Source organism: Macaca mulatta, chromosome 17 (genome assembly GCF_049350105.2).
Source record: "Macaca mulatta isolate MMU2019108-1 chromosome 17, T2T-MMU8v2.0, whole genome shotgun sequence".
In the NCBI taxonomy this organism is placed as follows: domain Eukaryota; kingdom Metazoa; phylum Chordata; class Mammalia; order Primates; family Cercopithecidae; genus Macaca; species Macaca mulatta.
The window spans coordinates 5531028-5543774 of NC_133422.1; the positions used below are offsets into that span (position 1 = coordinate 5531028).

A 12747-nucleotide genomic window follows, 5' to 3' on the forward strand; every position below is an offset into this window, starting at 1 on the left:
AGCCTTACCTTCGCCGCCGTTGGGGCTGGAAGTTCTCGCCAGGTCGGTGCCGGGCTAGAGAGATGTTCCCCGGCCCGCCTCGGCTTTGAGGCGAGAGCAGTGTCCCAGAGCCCTTTCATCTTGCTGACGGCGTCGAGCCCCGGGCAGACATGTCCACAGGGTTCTCCTTCGGGTCCGGGACTCTGGGCTCCACCACCGTGGCCGCAGGCGGGACCGGCACGGGCGGCGGTTTCTCCTTCGGAACGGGAGCATCTAGGTAACCGCACTTTCTCACCTTCCTGGGCCGGATTCCCCCCGAGCCCCACCCCCGCAAAGCTCCCCTCGTGTCCCCGTCCTCTCTCTTCCCGCTGGCTTCCTTCCCGGTGAGGCTGGAGAGAAGCACATAATCTAGCCGCCCGGCGTCGTAGGCCTCTCGCTCGCCGCGGTACCCGGGCCCAGCGCGGCCTGGTGAAGTGGAGGGCGGGATGGGTTTTGTGCTGTGAGGTTTCCAGATCCGCGTATAGTTCAGGCATTGTTTGGACCTAGTGAGGTCTTGACTGCGTGGAGGGGCCTGGGGGTCTTCCCCGGAGCTTTAGCGATGCGTCAGTCTTAGGCGTAGAATGAACGTTGAATGAATGAATGAAATTATAGCATGTTGTGGAGTTTTATGGTAGATAATTCCAATTTCATTGCAGCATTTGCGGTTTTGGATATTACGGTGTTTTAATAACTTTGTGGTTGTTTTTAACCAGCTTTTCAAGCTTCTGTGCCACATGGGACCTCATCTGCTTTTGTTAAAACAACAACAACAAAAAACACTTCTTTGCAGTGTTTTTTAGTGGTAATTTTGTGCATTATGTGCAGATTAGTATATCTGACGCAAGAATGTTGTGTTGTAATCACTCAACATTGTCTTTTACTTAAATTACGAAACGTAGGTAGCATGTTCCTCGTTTTTGTGCAACCCATTAGTCCAGGTGGCGACAAAAACATAACTGTCCAGAAAGAAACAAAGTGGTGAGGCATTTATTTTAATGAGAGATTTAAGCTTTAGAACTCAATTTTTTAAAAGATAAAGGTGGAGGGGTTCATAAAATTAAGGAGTGTGCACACTGTCAACAAGATACTTCCTGAAGCTTAAAAGATGCGGCTGTAGATTTAAAAGGCAAAAACTTAAGCATGACCTGCAGTTTAAAAAGGGAGGGAGGAGGAATCACAGGCTACACAGTCAAATTCAGAAATTTGAATTTTCATCCGTACCTCCGTTATTCTTACTCGCTCAACAGCAGGTCCTAATAATTTTACTTCTGCCATTTCCGTTTGTCTTTATTTCCAGTTCCACCACCCTGCTCAGGCTATTATCATTCATGGAACAAATATTTATTGGACAGATTCCCATGTGCAGGGCTCTGTTTTAGGTATTAAGAGTCTTGCTCTCTTGATCCTTAACATTCTTACGAAAGTACTTCTGATTCTTGTCAGATTTTTAACCAGCTGTCTTTCTTGTTTTAGATGAAAACTACTCCAATCAACTTCTTCAATCTGTTCTGCCACATTGTAGCCAGAGTAATTTTTTTTAAAACATTGTCATTGCTCCCCCCTTTAATCATTTCCCGCTATCTTTAGAGTGAAGTTAAAGAAAACAGACAAACAAAAAAACTTACCATAGTCTGCAAGGTCCACTTCTGCTGGAACCTCTGGGTACTCATCTTGAGCCCGTCTTTTTATTTTAGTTATCCAGACCCACTGTTAAAAACAAACACGCAACTACCACCCGGTGCACCACTACCTGCACACAAATAAATCACTGAAATAAAGTTTCCGAGAAAGATACTAACCCCTACTTCATGGGATGCACTTTGATATTTTCTATTCTATTTCTTTTTTTTTAATGTTGTTTATGACTTGAATTAATTTTTATATTTCTCTCATGGTCCTGATCTTAGTGTGAGAAAGCCTGTCCTAGCAACATGACCTTTTCTCTTTTCAAGTGGGCTTTGCCAGCCCCTTCCTTGCCAGTATCAAATGGTCTTTTTCCCCAGAGAGGCCTTTTCTGACCTGTCAGTCTAGGGGAGATTTCTGTTCTCCTAGTACTCTTAGAGTGCTGATCACAATTGTAATCAGTTTGTTACATTTATTGTTAACTTGTTTGTTGTCAGATCTCAGCTCTAGAATAATTAATATCTGTGTTTCTCACTAACTAGAAACTGCCTGAGGGCAGGGTCTGAGTCTTACCACCTCTTCCTCAGTCCCAAGGACAGTGCCTGGCATAGAAAAAGGGCTTTAGTAACAATTTGAATGACTGAGCAAATGAGTTATTAGTAATAAGTTATAAAAAATTACCCAAGTTTTAGAGAGGCTTGGATAAATTAGTGAAAGAGGAGACAGTCTGACATAAATTTGTTAGAGTGCTGGTTGGGAGGCCTGACAGCCCCTAGTGCCACCTGGTGATTTGATGTCTTGAGGTCGGTCATTTTAGGGGAGTTCTCACATCTGGAACTCCTCAACTCAGGAGTGGGTTACCTGAGTTGATGAGTGAGATGAAGCATTTGAATATTTAGCATCAAGTCTGGCACTTGCTAAGTGCTCAGTAAATGTTAGCTATTATGTTAGCTGCCAAGTCCGCATTAGGGCAAGCTGGCAAGTTAAAATAACATTCCTGATGTGATTGAGTCAAGTTGGTTTTTATACAGCACATCCTATCAAGTGCTTGGCACATAACATTGGTTTGAGGCAATAATTGGTCAAGTCTAGGGTAGCTTTTGCTTTTCTTGAGTTTAGTAAATTTCACTGACACCAAAATTTCTCTTTTGCTTTTGTGATAGAGTAAAATTTCATTTTGATGTGTTTCTTTGGCAGCATTTTCAACTTTAATTATGTAATATTTCATAATATCTTCAGTTATGTTGTCAAGACATTAAAAAATATATATATGTATATATATATATGGCACAATCTCGGCTCACTGCAAGCTCCGCCTCCTGGGTTACTCAATTCTCCTGCCTCAGCCTCCTGAGTAGCTGGGACTACAGGCGCCACCACCACGCCCGGCTAATTTTTTTTGTATTTTTAGTAGAGACAGGGTTTCACCGTGTTAGCCAGGATGGTCTTGATCTCCTGACCTCATGATCCACCTGCCTCGGCCTCCTAAAGTACTGGGATTACAGGTGTGAGCCACTGCGCCTGGCCCTTTTTTTTTTTTTTTTTTTTTTTTTGAGGCAGAGTCTTGCTCTTGTTACCTAGCCTGAAGTGCAGTGGCGCAATCTCGGCTCACTACAGCCTCCGCCTCCTGGGTTCAATCGATTCTCCTGCCTCAGCCTCCCGAATAGCTGGGATTACAGGCACACCACCACACCAGGCTAATTTTTTTTTTTTTTTTTGATATTTTTAGTAGAAACGGGGTTTCACCATGTTGGCCAGGCTGGTCTCAAACTCCTGGTTCAGGTGATCCGTCCTCTTCGGCATTCCAAGGTGTTGGAATTACAGGCGTGAGCCACTGCGCCCAGCCACCAATAATGTTTTAGTATCCCCCAGATACTCATTTATTCTACTCCACATTATATACACAACAGTTTCAAAATAACAATACGATCAGACTGACCACAGCGAAGCTAAATGTTTTGGCATATATGGCCCTTTTATGGTTGTACCTATGTTGTCTGGATATAGCCATTACATACTATATTCTTTTGCTTGTCGCGCTCACTTAGGTTTCTGTGTGTGTGATATCTCACTTAGTTTTGGTTGTAGCAATGTGTTTTTAATAATACCTTTTAAATTCAGACTAAATGTTTAAAGATCTGTGGGCCTCTTTTTTTTTTTGTGAGACGGCCTTGCTCTGTCTCCCAGGCTGGAATGCAGTGGTACAGTCTCAGCTCACTACAACCTTCACCTCCTGGGCTAAAGTGATCCTTCCACCTCAGCTTCCTGAGTAGCTGGGATTGCAGGCATGCTTCAGCACGCCTGGCTAATTTTTGTTTTTTGAAAGTTTTTTGTTGTTTTTTCGGTAGAGACACTTTTACCATGTTGCCCAGGCTGGTCTCAAGCTTCTGGGCTCAAGCAGTCTGCCTACCTCAACCTCCCAAAGTGCTGGGATTACAGGCATGAGCCACCCGGTCTGGTCAAGATCTGTGTTTTATTTGTTAGTGAGAGCTCGCAGCCCTACTTTGTCTCCCACCTCGCCTTTATCCACCCAAGGTGAACACAAACATTTTAAAGATCATTGGTGAACTAAGTACTTCCTCTTCTTTTACCTACTCAGTATGGATGGCACACCTCAAGTTCTGCCCCTTAATAAGCTCCTCCATCTCTGTTCCCCTCACAGGTGGTTAGCTCTTTGCCTCAAACTTCTGCAGTATCTCTTTGCCATCATTTGGTACTTGATTATAATCTGCCTTATAGTAATTGTAAACTTACTGAAGGTGTGTACATTTCTGCTGCTTGAATGATCTACTGCTTGAGTATTTCCTTTCTTCCTTGTCCCCCAATGTTTGCAAAAATCTGAGTGGCTTCTTAAGCTGGTTATGCATTTGAAGACACGCGGACCCAAGTCACTTGGAGAACTCTTCTGGCTTGGAGTACAGTTATTTGTGTTGTTTTCCCCCTGGTAAACGGCATGTTCCTTGACTAGGGACTTGATCATCTTTCTGCTTCCTTGCTATTCCTGGCGTAACGCCTTGTACATAATATATTTAGTTGAATTTATAAGTATCCGTAATGATAACAGTCATAACAACATTTATTGAAGTTAATTCATCCTGTGCAATTTCTGAAGTCTTATATTTAAAAAAAAATTCTGCTGGCTGGGCGCGGTGGCTCACGCCTGTAATCCCAGCACTTTGGGAGGCCGAGGTGGGCGGATCATGAGGTCAGAAGATCGAGACCATCCTGGCTAACACGGTGAAACCCTGTCTGTACTAAAAATACAAAAAATTAGCTGGGCGTGGTGGCGGGCGCCTATAGTCCCAGCTACTTGGGAGACTGAGGCAGGAGAATGGTGTGAACCTGGGAGGCGGAGCTTGCAGTGAGCCGAGAACGCGCCACTGCACTCCAGCTTGTACGATAGAGCAAGACTCTGTCTCAAAAAAAAAAAAAAATTATGCTAAGTGGGTACTGTTAATTCCTATTTTGCAGATGAGGAAATAGAGGCTCAGAAAGGTTAAGTAATGGCACACAAGTACCAGAACTTGGGGGAATTCGTACTAGAACCCAGCCACACTACTGCTGCCAGAGATTTTGAGAATTTAAAAATTATATTGGGTTCTCCCATGGTGATTACTCTTTATGGAAGAGCAGCAAAGGAAGTAATAAATATGTAGGATAAAGAGGATTCCCCATTATGCTATATAATCTCCCTTAACTCTCCTAAATAATTTTTGAAGTGCCAACTTGTCAAACTTTGCTTGCTTTCACAATTTGTCTTCCTACCTTTTCCTAGCAAATTTGAACCTCTGAGTCTTGATAAGAATAGTTGAAAAGTTGTGAACTTTGTTCACATTCACTTGTTTTTATCAGCTGTTCTTTTTTTAAGCTTTCCAACGCTCTCAGAAGAGTTTCTGTTAGTGAACACATGATCCTGAGACACGGTGATTTTGCTTTGCGTTTAACTTTTGCCAGGAAATGTGCCCACTAGTTTTTCTATTTTGCTTTTTTTGGTGGTAAAATCCCTAACTATAAGCTCTCCCCAACCCCACATTGCCCTATGAATGTGGTAATGTAGCAACATTGAAGATAACTTAAAATCACTTTTCTATGGCCATTTTAAAATATGCTAGGTTTCAAAGATTGGTGAAAGCAGAATAATTGTGATCCTTACTGATGATTACCTTGGGATCTGAAATCCTTATTGCTATAGACTGCTTTTCTTGAAATCTGGTATTGGTTTTTTTTTTTTTGAGAGGGAGTCTCACTCTGTCACTCAGACTGGAGTGCAGTGACAGTATCTCGGCTCACTGCAACCTCTGCCTCCTGGGTTCAAGCAATTCTCCTGCCTCAGCCTCCTGAGTAGCTGGAATTACAGGCACATGTCACCACCATGCCCGGCTAAGTTTTGTATTTTTAGTAGAGACAAGGTTTCACCCTGTTGGTTAGGCTGATCTGGAACTCCTGACTTCGTGATCCACTCGCCTCAGCCTCCCAAAGTGCTGGGATTACAGGCATGAGCCACCATGCCCAGCCTGAAATCTGGTAGTATTGTATTTTTTAAGGCTACGTTTACATGTGGTTTTATTTTTTTTTATTTTTTATTTTTTTTGAGACGGAGTCTTGCTCTGTCGCCCAGGCTGGAGTGCAGTGGCCGGATCTCAGCTCACTGCAAGCTCCGCCTCCCGGGTTCACCCCATTCTCCTGCCTCAGCCTCCCGAGTAGCTGGGACTACAGGCGCCCGCCACCACGCCCGGCTAGTTTTTTGTATTTTTTAGTAGAGACGGGGTTTCACCGTGTTAGCCAGGATGGTTTCGATCTCCTGACCTCATGATCCACCCGTCTCGGCCTCCCAAAGTGCTGGGATTACAGGCTTGAGCCACCGCGCCCGGCCTTGTGGTTTTATTTTTAAGGAAGAACAGAAACGTGTTTGAACTTGGTGGGTTAAAGATAAATTTATTTTTCTTTTTGGGTCTTATGACAATGTATTTGATATGTTAAGTGAATGAAACTATCTTGAAGAGTTAATTTTTATTTTTCTTAAGTAAATATTGGCTCTAGTAGACTTCCTTTTGTGCATGTAGTTTTTGTTTTGTTTTTGTGTTTTTAAATAAGCAACCCTTCTGTGGGGCTCAATTTTGGAAATCTTGGAAGTACTGCAACTCCAGCAACTACATCTGCTCCTTCAAGTGGTTTTGGAACCGGGCTCTTTGGATCTAAACCTGCCACTGGGTTCACTCTAGGAGGAACAAATACAGGTGAGGAGGATCTGACCACATTGTCAGGGAGTAGGCTTGGGATATTCTTTCCTAAATTCTGTCCTGTATCTCCGTTTACAAGGATCATCACTGGTAGTAGACCTTAAAAAATGGTAAATACTAAGATGAAAAAAAATATAAGGAATTGGAATTAAGGGCTAGTGATATAGGCCCAATCATTGACTGTCATCTACTCTGAAGTAAGGAAGGAAAACATACAAACATTAAATTTTTAGATTGTATAATATAGAGGTTTTCCTTAGTGAAGATTGTTGTTTAAGCCAGCTTTATCAGTTTGGAACGTTAACATACATAAGATAATCAGCACCCTTACTGTAACATAATTCACTTCTTTTTTTTTTTTTGATACACAGTCTTGCTCTGTTGTCTAGGCTGGAGTTCAGTGGCACGATCATGGCCCACTGTAGCCTTGCAACCTCTTGGGTCCAAATAATCCTCCCACCTCAGCCTCCTGAGTAGATGGAACCACAGGTGTGCACCACCATGCTTGGCTTCTTTTTTTTTTTTTTTTTTTTTTTACTTTTTGTAGAGAAGGGGTCTCCTCCTGGTCTTAAATTCCTGAGGTCAGGTGATCCTCCTGCCTTGGCCTCTCAGAGTGCTGGGATTGTAGGCCTGAGTTACCGTGCCTGGTCTATAATTTACATTCCTAAGAGATGTTTTACATTTTCACATTATTAAAACAATAAGTGGGAAAAGGGCAATAGATAAAGGACTTGAAGGTTTCGAAAACAATGGAAATTTTTTGTTTTTAATACGGCTGGAAAAATAGTGTTTCACTGGAGCTGACCATTTAAAAAGTTTACTTCTTTATTTACCCTTTATTTTCTAATACTTTGTTTTCTTACTACTTTTTGCATTGATCTTCCAGCTTTGAGTGCAGCACATTTCACAGCCACATCTAGAAAATGGAAGAACGGCCGGGCGCGGTGGCTCAAGCCTGTAATCCCAGCACTTTGGGAGGCCGAGACGGGCGGATCACCAGGTCAGGAGATCGAGACCATCCTGGCTAACACAGTGAAACCCCGTCTCTACTAAAAAATACAAAAAACTAGCCGGGCAAGGTGGCGGGCGCCTGTAGTCCCAGCTACTCGGGAGGCTGAGGCAGGAGAATGGCATGAACCCGGGAGGCGGAGCTTGCAGTGAGCTGAGATCCGGCCACTGCACTCCCGCCTGGGTGACAGCGAGACTCCGTCTCAAAAAAAAAAAAAAAAAAGAAAATGGAAGAACGACAGGAATAAATATGAGCAGATTAGTCAGTGAGCTGCTTGAGACAGCTCAGTGTAGCATTTTGTTTGGAGTTGCTTTTTTTGGTCTTGCTTAATTTTGTTATAAGCAATAGTTATGTGCATTTTATAAATTTTATTCCTTAATCAAATTATGCACAGCTTGTAATATGAAAACCAGTGCTATAGGAAAAATGCGTGATTAGTGGTTATGGTGGCAGATACTATGATATGTATTGTTCTAATTAGAAGTGTTGTCACTCCCTGAGGATGATTTAAGTCTTTGCCTTATGACGGGTAAACCAAAAGAATGTCATCTTCATTGATGATTAAATTTTATTTCTCTTTTTGTCCCCAGGAATAGCAACAACTATAACTACAGGATTAACTCTGGGTAAGAATTTTTGAGGAAAGATCCCAGCTCTGTGGTCTTCTAATAATTTTGATAAATTGAGTGATCTTTCTACTCTTCTCCTTCTAATATCTCACAGAGCTGGGGTATAGAAAAAAGTGTGTGTATCACAGATGGTGACTTATCAGAGAACCTTTCAGTATTTGAGTAGTGAAAAAGGAATGACTTTGTAGAGTACTTTTATAATTCAGAAAAGTATTTTAAATGCAGAAATTGTTTTTAATGTGGAAGTTTATTTCATACTACTTTTTTTAGTCATTTGACTCCATTTAGTGGAAAAAACACCAAACTTTAAGCCAGAAATTTTGGAATTAAGCCTCTAAAATAGTTGTGAGGCCTTAGGTAATATTTGGGGGCTTTTAGTTATCTAAAAAATTGAGGGTATTGAACTAATATCCAAATACATAATACTTTCTGTACTGTTATGCTAAAGGGAATGTGATAACTAGGGTTTCAGTCAGCTTTCAATCTGGATGGCAGTAAACTATGTGAACGGAAAGGAAAAGGAAATGAAAGAACATTTAGAAGCCCTTAAACTGAGTTTTAAAATAAGGATTGGCAGACTTCATTTGGATGCTACACCTGTTATTAACAGAAAACACAACACATCTGTTTATCACCAAAGTTTTGGACTAGATTGGCTACAAAGATAAGCAAGTGAATCTTCTTGTTTTCTTTTTTGCTTTTTTTCCCCCCCATCAGACAGGTTCTTCCTCTGTTGCCCAGGCTGGAGTGCAGTGGCACCATCACAGCTCACTGCAACCTCAAACTCTTGGGCTCAAGCGATCTTCCCTGAGGTTCCCAAGTAGCTAGGACTATAGGTACATACCACAATGCTTGACTAATTTTTTTTTTTTTTTTTTTTTTAAAGAGATGGAGTTTTGCTCTTACTGCCCAGGCTGGAGTGCAATGGCGCAATCTCGGCTCACCACAACCTCCGCCTCCTGGGTTCAAGCGATTCTCCTGCCTCAGCCTCCCAAGTAGCTGGGATTACAGACATGTGCCACCACGCCCGACAAATTTTGTATTTTTAGTAGAGGCAAGATTTCTCCATGTTCATCGGTCAGGCTGGTCTCGAACTCCCAACCTCAGATGATCCACCCGCCTTGGCCTCCCAAAGTGCTGGGATTATAGGTGTAAGCCACTGCGCCTGGCTTTTTTTTTTTTTTTTTTTGGCGAGACAAGGTCTCACTATGTTGCCTAGGCTGCTCATGGACTCCTAGCCTGAAGCCACGTGCCCTCTTTGTCCTCCCAAAGTGCTGGGATTATAGACTTGAGCCACACTACGCCTGAGTCTTGTTTTCTGAGGTTGTAACCCCATACATGATTTCAAAGTACTGTACTCTGGCAGGAACTTCTAGTTGTGATCAAGGCAATCCAGAAGCATGGTTTCTGGCTTCTTTTCTCTCAGTGATTTCAGGTTAAGTCAATGCAGGTCATTCATACATTTCTTCACTTAGTATTGTTTGAGCAGTTACTCCTTCCTAACCATGCGGCCTTGTGTATACATGATGCCTTGAACATTGAATATTATCTTGTGGCACTGGTAGTGAGGATGGTCCTTGATGAAGACATTGGGAACTGCTAAGGGTTGGAGCAAGACAGTCTGTTGTGAGGTGGAAGGGTTAGGCAGGTATATTAACGTGTTCTTGTATTATCTGATAAATTTCCTAAAAGATGTAGGAGAGGCACCATGGAAGGCAGAGGAAGAAAACAGTATGGTTTACTTTACAGGCAAGAAGCATTTCGCACAGAGGATTGGCAAATGCAAAGGCCCAGTCATAAAAGCATTCAGGGAAATACGAAACATTTTGTTCTTGGAGCTTAGAAATCAGAGGTGGAAATGGTGGGCAGAGTTGAGATTTGAGGAGCAGGTTGGGACCAGATAGGAAAGGGAGGTATATGTCATGCCTTTAGACTCTATTTTAAAGACAGTCTAGAGTTAATAGGAACCTTAAGTTGGGCAGAATCACCAGGATTATTTGTGGGGGGGTTTTGTTTGTTTTCGGTGGTGGTGTTTTGTTTTGTTTTGTTTTTTGAGACGGAGTTTCGCTCTTGTTGCCCAGAGTGGAGTGCAATGGCATGATCTCGGCTCACTGCAACCTCTGCCTCCCAGGTTCAAAAAATTGTCCTGTCTCAGCCTCCCGAGTAGCTGAGATTACAGACATGTGCCACCACGCCCAGTTAATTTTGTATTTTTAGTAGAGATGGGGTTTCACCATGTTGGCCAGGCTGGTCTCGAACTCCTGACCTCAGGTGATCTGCCCGCCTCAGCCTCTGAAAGTGCTGGGATTACAGATGTGAGCCACCGCACCCGGCCTTTTTTTTTTTTTTTTTTTTTAAGGTAACCAAGATAATTTTAAGGATAGATTAGAGGTTAGGAGAGACTGATACCAGAGAAATAAATACTGTTGTAGTAGTTCTTAAGAGAGAGATGGCCTAAGCTAAGGTTTTTAAGGATGCTTGTAGTACAGGATATTTCTGAAGTGCAGTCGATAGGATTTGTGACTAATGGAGTACGGGAGAAAGAAGGGATGTCAAGAACGACTGGTTTCTGGCTTGAGGAATTGAACTGAGCAAGGTTGGAGATTTAGCAAAAAGTTTTTGTGGTGAGATATGTAGGAGGCCAAAGGGGCATCAAGATAGAACTAGACAGTGAGGACTTAGGTGAGTATCAGTTTAGACTTAATCACCTGTAGTTGAAATGATGAAAGTGGGTGAGTCATTGGGGAAGTAAGGAAGTAGGAATAGAACCCTAGGAAGTGTCATTTAAGACATGAACAGAGGAAAGACAGCTCCATAAAAAAAGGGCTGAAAAGGAATAGGGAGACAGCTGGGGGCAGACAGAGACACAGGGGCCAGAAGAAAGGAATAGAGAATGGGTATTAGAGAGGAGGGACCATTTTTCTGCTGAGAGGGAAAGGAGGAGGATAAATGCTGCATTAGAGGTAAATCTAGGAGTAGAATTAAAATCGATGTATTACATTGATTAGATTTTTTTTCTTTTTTCTTTTTTTTTTTTTTTTTTTGGAGACAGAGTCTCTTGTCTCCCAGGCTGGAGTGCAGTGGTGCGATTTCAGCTTACTGCAGCTTCCCCCTCCCAGATTCAAGTGACTATCATGCCTCAGCATCCCGAGTAGCTGGGGTTACAGGTGTGCACCACCATACTCGACTAATTTTTGTATTTTTAGTAGAGGAGGCGTTTCACCATGTTGGCCAGGCTGGTCTCGAACTCCTGACCTCAAGCGATCTGCCCATTTGGGCCTCCCTAAGTGTTGGGATTACAGGCATGAGCCAGTACCAGGCCATTCTTTTGTTTTTCTTAACTCAAAAAGCCATCTTTTTTGTGTTCACCATGGTTTAGTCTCAACTTCTACATATTTTCTCTCACAGACACATCCGCCTTCTGTTGGCAAAAGGTAGTATCACAAACTTTTAGGGATCCATATTGAAACCAGTGTAATAGAACACTTACAGGTAAAGTAGAATTTTGTTTGTTTACTTATTTATTTATTTAAATAGGAACGCCAGCCACTACATCTGCAGCTACAACAGGCTTCAGTTTAGGATTCAACAAACCTGCAGCATCTGCCACACCATTTGCTCTACCTATTGCTTCTACCTCAGCTAGCGGTCTGACTCTTTCGTCTGCTCTGACATCAACTCCAGCAGGTGAGGTAGAATGAAAAATCGTTGCATTCAATGGTTAAATTTCAATTTTACCTGGTTAGAGAACATAGATAGTCACCTTTACTAAACATAACTTAGGATTTTGACTACAGAAATTATTGATTTATAAAGAAGAAAATTCAGCTTTGAGCATTGAAGCAGGAGAGGCTGTCTTGGGAGATAGTTCCTATTTAAAGAGCAAAGCAGGGGAGAGGGCCAGAGAGGTAAAATGTAAACTTGTTAATGTTGAGTTTGTTTTCATGGAGCCATTTAGTGACAGGGAAAGACAAAGACTTGGCATAAACCTCGCCTATCTTTTGATTCATTTAATATGAAGGTGAAGTTGATGGCCTGGGGTGAAGACAATATTGCTGTCTAGAATCAGTTACCTGGTACTATTGTAATATTCCTCAAAGCCCTTATTTCTGTCCCAGATTTTTGCTTTAAAGCTGCTGTTTCTCTTTATTCTTAAGTATGTAATTTTATCTTTAGCAAGTAGTTCTTCCAAAGAGCCAATTTTATCATGGATGTCAGTTTTTAAAAA

General features: G+C 42.2%; 1 protein-coding gene across 2 annotated transcripts in view; it reads left to right on the forward strand.

Annotated features, from left to right (window-relative positions):
• NUP58 (nucleoporin 58) overlaps positions 1-12747 on the forward strand; it is a 42629-nt gene continuing 29882 nt past the window's right edge. The window contains exons 1-4 of one of the 2 annotated variants that reach the window (XM_015120771.3): positions 1-256; positions 6736-6878; positions 8481-8516; positions 12057-12206. In XM_015120771.3, the coding sequence (XP_014976257.1) occupies positions 150-256; positions 6736-6878; positions 8481-8516; positions 12057-12206 (436 nt within the window). In that variant the 5' untranslated portion in view covers positions 1-149. The remainder of the gene's footprint in view (positions 257-6735; positions 6879-8480; positions 8517-12056; positions 12207-12747) is intronic. The other variant, XM_015120772.3, reaches the window with a different exon arrangement.